The sequence below is a fragment of the Entamoeba invadens genome, assembly GCF_000330505.1.
Source record: "Entamoeba invadens IP1 unplaced genomic scaffold scaff_1105074724362, whole genome shotgun sequence".
Taxonomy (NCBI): domain Eukaryota; phylum Evosea; order Mastigamoebida; family Endamoebidae; genus Entamoeba; species Entamoeba invadens.
Genome location: NW_004440255.1, coordinates 55,389 through 67,546, shown reverse-complemented (window position 1 = coordinate 67,546; position 12,158 = coordinate 55,389). Strand labels below are relative to the sequence as shown.

The window sequence follows — 12,158 nt, the reverse complement described above, 5'->3', positions numbered from 1 at the left end:
CTGAAAGACTAAATTAGTGTCGCATGAGTGTAATACATTTGTTACATTTAACAGAATTTATGTCTTTAGTAGAACACTGTTACACATCGAATTATCAATGTAAAACCCATCAATACATGAAATGATGTGCTTTCCATTGGTAAATGAGATACCTTCATATTCACATTTATTGCTATCTTGTAACAAATAATTTTGTTTACAAAGTGTACACTTCCCATTTTCACACAATTCACAATTTGCTTCACAAGACTCACACCGTGTTGTATAATCTCCCGCACTACACTTTAAACATGAATTTCCATCTGTTAATTTACATATGGTGTTTGTAACACATATTCTGTTAATCATTTGTTTATTGGTTTCACATTTATAACAATTTTCTGTAGTTCCCACCAAACAACCGTTTGTCGATTGTACACACTCATTGTTTTTATTGAGAAGGTAACCATATTTACAGAACGAACAGTGGTTGTTTGCATCGTAAATTAGACAATTCTTTTCTAAATTAACACATTTGTTATTCAACAATTGAGTTTTGGAATTACATTTTAAACAATTCATTTCAGATGAAGTTATTGTCATCAACACGCAGTTTTGAAAAGGTTGTGTTTGCATGATAGTGTTCTCACTTTCCAAATAAATAATAATGGTGCTTGACATTCCATAATTGTTAAAATTTAAAGATTGAATTTCTTTCACTTCTTTTGTGATATAAACAAATTTGTCATTATTTATTTGCATACTTTCTATTGTACTAGAGCAATTAATTTTAATATAATTGACTTTATCATTTACTAAAATATCACTTGAAATACTGTTAGTGCAAATTAATTCATTATTTGTTGAATTATACATAAAAGTACTTTGTGTGTTTTGTATATCTTTTACAACAACTTCTCCAATTGAAAATGTGATATTTGAAGATATAAAAACACCATTTAAATCAAGTGAAACGTCATCACTCATAATCATTGTTTTAATATTTTGTGCATTTGTTATTCTTGTGTCCTTTTCAATATGTAAAGTGGTGTATGCAAGTTGTTTACTATCAAAATTGTATGCAGATATGTTATTAGCCAAATATAACTGACAATCTGTTACATTGTCATTACAAGGACAATGTGGATAGTCAAATCCATATGTAGAAATCGTTTTATAGTTATCACCATACAAACTATTAGTTAAAACACACTTCACTATATTGTTTTTGGCAGTATCTTTAGGACAAAATCTAATCAGCTTTTGATTAGAAAATAAATACGCTGTCCCATTTAAAAATTATATGGAAAATGAGTCGAGTTAATGTGGTTTGGATCAGTATTGATATTTATAGCACTTGCATTGGCCATTGAGATGACATCGAAACATTTGGTGTTGTCTATTGGATTCACAATTGAAAAATCCGATCTCTCACTCATATTGCGATTTAAATGGAGATAAGGTGAATTCCACAAAACAAGAGGAGGAATGTCCAATTTAGGATTCAAAATTAACAGTTTACCAGCAATAGAAAAATAGCCCTCGATTTTTGCAAGAGAATTACTGTGAAGAGTAAATGAATTTTGAATATGAATAGGAAGTGAAACAGTGGTTATACTATTTTCTGAAAGAATTAAATTGCTTGTATATGTATATAAATTAAATTTGCAGTCAAATGTTAGAGTACCACTTGTTATTATTGAATAAAAAGAAGAATTTCCATTGAATCTAAAGGTACTATTAAAACAATAAACACTGTTGGAAGTACACAATGAACCAACTAAAGATACAAATCCTTCATCTTCATTTATGGTTTTTGGAACACATTCACGTGTCTCTTCTGCTTGAACACATAGAGATACAAAAACAAAACATAAAAAGACCAAAGAGACAGTGAATCTTTTCATATAATTTGAATTGTATTTTTACGTTCTTTTGAAATAAAAAATCTGTTTTAACAAAATAAGGTTTTACTTTCCATTTTAAATACGAATTATCTATTTTGAGTAATAAATAATTAAAGGTTTCTCGTTTTCGGTTTTTTTACAATCATGTCAAAATAATTATTATGTATTATTATTTATTGGTAAATTACTACTCTTAAATTAGTAATAAAATTAAAAAAAATTAACTAACAAATTAACTAAAAAAAACAGGCATATCATTTTATTTATACCATTATAGAGAATTATAATTTTTCTCATTGTGTAAAAAACAGGAACTTACAAAAAAACTATAAATAACAATTAAAAAAATAAAATATTCAATTAGTTAATTATTATTTGTGTAAAGTAACTATCAAGGTGTGCAAGTTAAGGTATTGTTCATTTATAATTTTTTTATTTTAAAAAATAGAATCATTAATTTCTTGAATTTTCGAAAAAAAGATTATTTTTAGTTTAATTATTAATTATAATTTTGAAGTTATTACTAAACTATACTTTAACTTGCACACCTTGTGACGTTGCAATTCTTAACTTTCACACTTTGAATACAATTAATTAAGCAACAATTTCGGGAAATCGACCCAATGGAAATTATCGAAGGACCAGTTCTGGACAACAGTAAACATTGATTTGAGATAATGAACTGCACCTATTAAACAGACTGTTTGTTATTGTTTGCTATAAAACGGCACAGAGAAAAACATAATGTTTATTATACTTTTTATTATTTTGCTTTAAATTTAGCTTGGACAAGAAAGAATGTCGCCTTCAAATACAAAACTTCTTTAGCTGTAATTAAACAACACGTGATTACACTTTTGACACAACAACAGTTGAGTGCAACAAATGTCTTAATGGGTATGGCTATGTTTCAAGCACAATGAGAGTCTGTGAGATTTGCCACAACGAAGTTGATAAGAGTCAAGTTTGGATTACATGCGATGATGGGTGCAAAAGGTGCTTCATCAAAGACAACCTTACAAAAGAACAATTGTGTGTTTCTTGTGTAGATGGGTTTGCATTGAGGAATGGAAAGTGTCTTAAAATAGAAAACCGTGAGTATTGTCTTGATGAGTTGGACAATGTCGGCTGTGAATCGTGCGCCAACTATTATTTGACTGTTGAAATTGGCACAAAGTGCTCGCCGAATAACAGAAATGCAAATTACTCGTTTTACAACGAAAAGGGTGAGTGTTTTGAATACAACTCAAAACCAAAAGTGTTATCTTCAATGAAAACAGAAGACGCAAATGATGCCAATTGCCAAGAGGGTGAATACCAGAAAGGGCACTGTCTGTCTTGTCGACGTGGTTTTGCCCCAATCTTATCAAGTCCACCAGTTTGTACAGAGTGCGGGTGCAGAGAGTGCAACAAGATCAACTAGTGCAAAATATGTATCAGCGAATCAAACAACAACATTGGAATTTGCACAAATGACAGCAACTGTGTTTCAACAACAAACAACACCTGTTTAAAATGCACGGATGGTCATTACATAGCAAATGGGATGTGTGAAGTGTGTGACCAGAGTTGTGTGTTTTGTTCAAGTGACAGCAAAAAGTGTTTGAAATGTGAAGACGGTTTTGTGCTAGTGAATGATGAATGTGTTTCGCTTGAAGAGATAAATTGTATCACCAAAAACGATGTTTCTGGTCGTTGTGAGTTATGCAAAGAAGGGTTTGTGTTTGACGCATCAAACGAGTGCAAAGAAAGTGGTATAGCAAATTGTCTGAATGAAAACTCAAACAAGTGTGTGAGATGTCTACCAACAACCCTTTTGGGCATTTCCAACATAGAAACGGTTTGTTCTGACGGTGCATCAATAAACAATTGTGAAATTCTAAGCTCAATCGGTTGTGTTCAGTGCAAAAATGGGAATTACATGGATGGGATAGAGTGTGAGCGATGTGATAAGAACTGTGAAAAGTGTGACACAAATGCAACGACGTGCATATCGTGCTATTTTTGGTTTGTTCTCAACGTGCAAACAAGTCATTGTGACTTGATTGAAGATATAAAATATCATGTGCGAAGTTTTTGAGTGATAAGGGATGTGCTATATGTGAAGACAGATATTATTGGCAGGGAAGAAATTGTTACAAATGTTACAATAACTGCACAACTTGTTCACAAAGCGAAGGCAATTGCCTGGTGTGCGATATTGATAACGGGTTTTATCAGAACGACACAAATGGTATTTATTGCATTCCAGTGAGCGAACTTACAAACTGTTTAAAAAATAATATATTTGTGTGTGTATAATATAAGGATGGGTATTTCTTGAACAGAAGGAAGTGTGAGAAATGTGCTGAAAAGTGTAAGTTGTGTGTGTCATCTGATTTTTGCCAAAATTATGTTGATGATTATATTTTGGTCAAAAGAAGATGTGAATATTACACAACAATAAAGTATTGTGCAAGTGCTACAAATAATTTGTGTTTAAGTTGTACACCAAAATACAATCTTTCAATTGATAAATTAAGTTGCTTTAAACATCAAAACAAAACGCTTTCAATTGTATTTCCCGTTGTAATTACAGTCGTTATTATTATAGTATTAATATTCACAATGTTTGTGGTGTATCTTATTTACAAGTCACATAAATCAAAGAAAATACTACAAAAGACCACATGCGAGTTTTCAATGAAAAAGTCGAACATTAACTTTATTGAATATTCTCCAGGAGTCACGTTGAACAAAACATCACTTGACTTCTCTGTTGACTTTGATACAATTTGTTCACTTCCAATTGACAAATTAAGTCGTGACCTCCTCTGTGTTGGAAACAACTCGAAACACACTGTGAAAGTCCAATTGACGTACAAAACGACAAGTGAGAAGTACACCATCAAGGTAACTCCATCTCTTGCAACACTTTCATCTGGGAAAGCCGTTGAATTTGAAATATTTGTAACACCTCTGTGCACATGTAGCATCAGTGAAACTATTGCAATTGTCTTTTTTAATACGTCGAAGGGTGAGCAGATGTCCCTGAACTTACCCATTAAGTTTGAGAGCGAGAAGTCGAGCAACCTTGATGCCGACGAAGTAATTTGCGAAAAGAAGATAGGTGAAGGCTCCTTTGGTGTTGTTTACATTAGGAATTACATTGGAAACAAAGTAGCAATTAAAAGGATGAAAGAAGTCGAAAACAATGAAGAGTCAATGGAAGAATTTAAAAAGGAGGTTGAGATGTTAGATAAGTTCCGCAGTGAATTTGTCGTTCGCTTCTATGGCGCCGTTTTTGCACGTAATAAAGTGTGTATGGTCACCGAATTTGCGACGTATGGAAGTCTTCAAGACTTGATGAAACACAAAACTTCGAATGAAATTGACATGAAGTTAAGAGTGATAATTTGTCTTGACGCTGCTAAAGGAATATTGTATTTACACGAAAATGGGATATTACAGAGAGACATCAAACCAGACAACATATTAGTCTTTTCACTTGAGACTATTGAAAAGGTTAATGTGAAATTGACTGACTTTAAAAGTAGTCGAAACGTCAACTTGTTGATGACAAACATGACATTCACTAAAGATATTAGAACACCAACTTATATGGCACCTGAAGTTTTGAAAAAAGAAAAGTACAAGATGAGTGCTGACATCTTTTCATTTGGAGTAACAATATACGAATGTGTTGGGTGGTGTGAGGCGTACCCAAAAGATGAATTCAAATTTCCATGGAAAATAGCCGAGTTTGTTATTTCAGGAAAGCATTTGAACAAAAGTTTATCGGTGAATGATAACATTTTTAGTATCTTTTCTAAATGTTGGAAACAAGATACGAACAATCGTCCAATAATAAAAGAAGTAGTACACACTTTGGAGTTGTGTTTAAACTAATTTTTTTAATATTAAACTAATTTACTATTTAAACATAAAATGAGTTATAGCAGTTGCTATACTTTTAAATGCAAAATGTGACATAAAAATTTTAATAATTATAATTATAATATTTCTCTTTTATTGTGTTTTTATGTCAAAAAATGATAGGAGGGTATTTAAACATTATTGTGGTATATTCTGATTATCCACTATTTTGAATTGGTTTGCATTTTATTGATAACAAGTTGTTTTTATTAAGGTTTTTGATATCAATAATTACAAACATTTAAACACAAATTGTATAAACATTTAATTAATTAATTAATAATATTTTTAAAATGTTTATTATTTTTTTGAATTTTTACTGAATATAATTATAAAATTAGCCATAATTATAATTATTAACAATCGAATGACAAATCTAAAAATGATGGTTCAAAGACTAAATTGATTTACAAAGATGTTTTTTTTGAAACTGTTACCATTGTTGGTTATGTTAAATAGTCGACAATATACTGTGATCTTTTTTGTTTTTAAAGATATGTATAATATGATTGTTATTTTCGAGCAATTGCTACGATGCAATTTAACAACTTAACCCCAAGTTCATCATCATTTTGATGCATGGTTATTTACAACCATTTCCATTAGTTTCAAGTTTTTCTTCAAGTGTGACATGTATTAACATCTCTTTGAGCTTAGCCAAATATGAGTTGGTATTTCGGATATAATAACAATTCGTGTATATTGTGATTTATTAAGAAACGAGTTTTCAGTCATTTGATTACCATCATATGATGCGATGTCCGAAGTCAGTTTTTATTGTTAAAGAACAAACGGTGTATCTTTTTGTAATTGTTTGATCATATTAAAAAAGGGTTTAAATATTGGTTTGTGTTGTTTATTTTTATTATTTAAGTCAAAAAAAATAATTTGAATTGAATTAAATTGTTTTTCTTTTATCTTACAATAAAATATGGTTTTATTTATATTATGCATTTTTATAATAAAAATATGGGTAATCGATGCTAAAAATTACAATACAATATAAAGTAAAAAAATAATTGTAATAAAAAATAACGATAAATTGTTCATAGGTACTATTTTAAATTATTGTATTTTTATTATTTATTTTACATATTTAATTATTTTTGAATAATATTTTTTATAATTTATATGTTATAATAAATTTTACATATTTTTAAAAATTTTCAAATTTCAATAATACCAGTTAATAATTTAAAAAATACACATTTTTTATTTATTTTTAAAAAATTGTTCATTTTGATTTTTGATTGAATTGGGTTATTTAAAATAATGTCAAAGCAAAAAAAAACATCAAAAATATAAATTTGATAATTTAGAAAACTATAAAATTTGTATATTTTGAATTTGCATATTATTTATTTTGAGCATTTTTCCTGTGACTAAAATATACAACAAGACAGATGTTAATATAACTTAAAATAGTTTGTTATTAAATATTGTTGTTGTTTTATTTAAACACATTATTTCAATTAATGAATATGTATTCAATCTAAAACGTATTTTAAAATGTCTATTTTATTTTATGAAAAATGTTTTATCACAATACTTAAACAAAAACTTTTATTTTTTATTGATTTTTATTATTTAGACTGTAAATACAATGCTCATTTTAAAACCCAAACATCGCTTTCAACTTTTTTCATCACCAAAAAATATATACATTTAAACTTCGAAATAATTAAAAATTCGTTTTAAACAATAAATATAAACAACATTTTTATAAAAAATGTTATTTTAAATTAAAAATTTATCAAGTTTTATAAAGTAAAATATAATTAGACAGCCTTTGTTTCTGAAATGCTTTTCAAACATATTAATTTATTGTCAAATTTGACTTCAATTAATTATACATTTTAAGTATTAAATAACACGTAAAGTTATAATCAGGTTAATGCTTATCTCGATCTCGTTTCTAAAAACAAGATAATCTTCATAATGTGGATGGAAATCACAAGTGGTATCAGGAAAACATTTACGTCTTCTCTCTCTTATTCTTCTTTTTGTTGTAAAGTGAGGGACCAACATTAACCAACACATCTAAAAATAGATTATTTTTATTTCGAATCATATTCAAATTAAAATTATAGTAAATAGGAAACTGGGATAATATTAGGTCTGGTTCCCGAATTCAAGAAATGTGAAAATTCACCTCGAGTCAGTGAAAACCGAGCGAGACGGAGCATTAAAAAGAAGGCACCGAAAGCCGCACTCAAACAGTCTGTTTGTGCACCGTTTCACCCATTTTCCAAGTCCTCCCTTGGCGCGGATCCCCCCTGACCCCCCCGCAAGCGGGGGGGGGAACCACATCCGCGTCCACACAGTACGGACAAGGAAAGTGGGTGACATGGGGACGCACAAACAGTGGCTGAAAAGTGGACTCTCTTCAAAAAACACTCGCGGCAAATATTTTTTTGGTAAAGGTGGTGGTGGTCAATGTATAGGGGTGTGAAAAAATGGTTACTACCCAAAAAATGGTTACTGTCAGTGTAGAACTTCTTTTTTGTAAAAAGAAAAAACATTTTATTTAACATTTTCAACAAAAAGTATAAATTTTTTAGAATTATTTTTTGTTGTTTTTAATGCACTTTTGGGAAAGTTTATTTTAGTCAGATGAAAATGAGTCAAGATTTTTTAAAACAGCCAATTAAATTAAGAATTACATTCGAAAAACAATTCGTTCTTTTTATATTATTTTTTTTATTTTAATTTAATAATTGTTATAAAAATGTTTTTGTGTGAACTAAAATTGTATTTTATACAGATCATTCTAATAGTAATCATCAATCTTTCATTTTTTTATAATAATTTGTATTTTTGACTGATTTTTAAGTCTGAATATTTTCAATATTTATAAAAAACTCGATGATATATACAATTTATACAATACAACATATTACAAACATGTATATTAAATCTGTTGACAATCATTTTATGTTTACTTTTATAAACTAAATACATGTAGATACTTTTGTATTATAAATAAATGTATTTCAATGATCCCATATTTTACTTCATATAAAAAATTAAAATTATTATATAATAAACATATGCATTATTCAACTTACATACAAACATCAAGAGATGATTGAGATTCTAAATTTGATTGATAAGAACCACTTGGTTCAAAGATATGTACAAAATAAACCATGTTGATTATTTTATTAAAGACTTCTATAAATAAAACCAGTTTACTATATTCAAATAATATTGTTATTATTATATAGTATATCGAAAAATAACATTTAAATTAAATTAAAACGATAAACAGTTATTATATAATTCAAAATATTATAATATAACTAATCAATTTATTGTTTTATTTATTATAGAGTTTTAATTAAAAGTTCAAATAATTAAACTATAATTTATTAATAAATAACTAAATTAAACCAATAAACAAATTAAAACTTATAAACCTAAAACACGAGTTATGAACATTAAAACCCCAAAAGTGGTGTTAAAATAATGTGGCAAATGGACTGCCATTTAAGTTAAGTGACACAAAATAACAATAACAATTTAAACATTAAAATTTGTATTTCCATTAATTCAAAAATATTATATATAATATGTATTTACAAGTAGACATAATAACAAGAACAAGTCCGCAATAATAAAAAAGTCAGAAAGGGATCGCCCTTTGGTAAGTCGATACCAAAAAGCGCATAAAATGAACACGACATTGGCACAAACGTTTTTAATTTGGGCAGGAGTTTTATAATTTGACTTAATTATTAACTATGGTTTATTACCTTATAAAATTAATAATATAAATATAATTAATTGTTAATTCAATTATGGTTTGATATTTTACACACACTCCATCTATTTTTACTTATTCAAATCAAAAAATTTATTCAATGAACCCAAAAGTCCGCTTTTTCATTTTCAATTTCCATTTTAATTTTGTTAAATAAAATGTTTTTCATTTTTACAAAAAAGAAGTTCTACACTGACAGTAACCATTTTTGGGGTAGTAACCATTTTATCACACCCCTATAGGTCCCGTAAAGTGAGGCGAGAAACCCACACCTGGAGAAAAACCCGCACCCATTTTTTTTCTTCTTTTACCCAAATTATTGTGTTTTTTACTTCCAGAACATGTAAAAAATAAAAAAGTCGGGTTATTATAGTTTCTTTTTCTTTCTTTTTGGTGTTTTTTATTTAAAAAATAAAAAATGATTCGAGTTTGATTCAAAATGAACTATCAAAGAACAAAAATGGCCCGGATTTTTTACGTACTTTTAGTTTGTTATAACAGTGTTTATATTTGTGTTTATTCAAAAAAACAAATATACTATTATATAAACTATGTATATAGTTTAATTATTTAAACTATATTTTTTAACTTGTAATAGTTCATCAAAACGTAATTTCTAAAAATAGTTTATATTTTTACAAGACAAATTCTATAATATAGTAATGTATAGTAAAAATATTCAGAGATTTGCTTTTTTCTGGACAAATGTTTATTTTTTGATCAAAATATTTTCTTTTATATCTATAATACTCACAAGTCAAAATCAATTATGTTTTTGTGAATATGTTATATTATAGCTCTGTTGTGTGTTTAATATCATTATTTTTAAATAAGTTCAAAAACAATAAAAAAAGTCAAGTTATGTCTTTTTTGACACATATCTTTTTTTATTAAGTTGTAAATTAAAACAAAAATTTTGATATGCAAACGATTGTACATCAACAATTCTATTATGTATCACTGCTTTATATCATACTGTAACATTATAAAGAGAAGTTACAGAATGTGTTTTTAATCATAACAATTATTATCAATTATAATAAAAATTTATTATATTTCTAATATTTATTTTTTTACGAATTAATAACTTAAATTAAATTAAATAATTTTAATAAAAATATTCATAAAAACACCACCAACAAACTATACATATTATTAAAATTATATTAATATAAACTGTTAAAACGACTTAAGTTGTTGAAAAATTAAATGGGTTTTATATCCACCATTATTTTTCCTCAAAAAACTTTTATGAAAACTTAAAATTAAGATAAACAAGTTCAAATATTCAAACTCAACACAAACAACAGAGATGTGTTTTTGTTGAGTTGTTGCGGATCCCCATTACCGTTTGGCAATTTTATTTATTTATTTATTTATTTTAGCGAATATAAATTAACAATCAGATAATGCAAATTACGCGCGACTAATGTTTGTTTTATGTGTTATTTATTATGTTTAAGTGGTTGATAAATACAATTTATTAACTATTAGAAATGGGTTTAAAGTGGATATAAATTATTGATTACTTATTAGTATTTTTATGGTTAATAAACTTAATAACAATTTATGGTTTAGAAACTATATTAAACTAATCATTAATTAATTGTTTAAAGTATGTATTAAGAAGTGAACCTTATATTATATTTTTTAATCTAAACATTTAATAAATTATATTAAAATTAAACCTAAAATAAGTTCAAAAGCTTATTAATCACTTTTTTTTAGAAAATATTATGATATTATACATTCATTTTTAATTTCATAATAATTTATATTTGTTATTTAAGGTTAATTTCATGTGGTTTTTATATTGTATTTTAATTATAAGAACATTCTCAATTGACCAAAAAACTAAGACTGAACCTTTTTTCATTTAACAGCTTTTCAAAGAAGAAAAAAGAAAATGGGTGCGGTTTTTTCTTCAGGTGTGGGTTTCTCGCCTCACTTTTCTTAGTCTTCTTGTATCATGGCTTGAATCGTATCCCGATAACAATTTCCTTGTTGACTCAAAACGATTATTGATATCTTTAACTTTGTCATCAATCCATTTGTTTGCTCGTTCAATTTCTAATGGGTAATAAGATTCATCAAAATGAACAGTAATACCAGTTTCATATTTATAAGAAACAAATTTTGTTATATGATTAACAGTTCCTTCATATTCACAAATCACAATTTGTACTTTGCATTTTCTATCTTTACAACGATAATAAAAAGGCGATCTTCAAGTTTTATGAAAAAAGTGACCATTTATAACAAGTAAAATGTTGTTACCTTTTGTTGAATGTATAGACGAAATATTTGAAAATATTTCAAAGTTAAAATGAGTAAAAGTTTTAGACAACAAAAGCGGTTTCCGTTCCGAGTAGTTACCAAAGTTATCAATCTTTTCATTTATTGAATTTATAAATTTTGTTGTTCAACTTTCTGGATCTGGTAATTTCAACGTAGAAATAGTATTGTTGCAATAATTTTAACAGTTAACATTTTTCACTTGTATAAAGCTTCTTGTGTTGTAAATTACACAATTTGCATTAAAAGGAATAAACTGCACACATTCACATATGAAGTGTGTTAATTGAGCGAAAAGA

General features: G+C 27.3%; 3 protein-coding genes across 3 annotated transcripts; 2 read left to right on the top strand and 1 right to left on the bottom strand.

The window, feature by feature from the left end:
- Positions 1–116: 116 nt before the first annotated feature.
- Positions 117–1,886, bottom strand: EIN_436880 (hypothetical protein; the record flags this gene model as incomplete). The annotated part of the gene is made up of 2 exons (XM_004255501.1): positions 117–1,217; positions 1,367–1,886. Coding segments are annotated over 2 exons (1,621 nt in total), but the record flags the coding sequence as incomplete, so codon positions are not given.
- A 919-nt stretch (positions 1,887–2,805) lies between these two features.
- Positions 2,806–3,309, top strand: EIN_436870 (hypothetical protein; the record flags this gene model as incomplete). Its single annotated transcript, XM_004255500.1, has 1 exon — positions 2,806–3,309. One exon carries the CDS (start codon positions 2,806–2,808, stop codon positions 3,307–3,309), a length of 504 nt encoding a protein of 167 aa, XP_004255548.1.
- A 123-nt stretch (positions 3,310–3,432) lies between these two features.
- EIN_436860 (protein serine/threonine kinase, putative) lies at positions 3,433–5,855 on the top strand (the record flags this gene model as incomplete). The annotated part of the gene is made up of 4 exons (XM_004255499.1): positions 3,433–3,951; positions 3,975–4,177; positions 4,217–5,758; positions 5,825–5,855. 4 exons carry the CDS (start codon positions 3,433–3,435, stop codon positions 5,853–5,855), a joined length of 2,295 nt encoding a protein of 764 aa, XP_004255547.1.
- Positions 5,856–12,158: the final 6,303 nt, after the last annotated feature.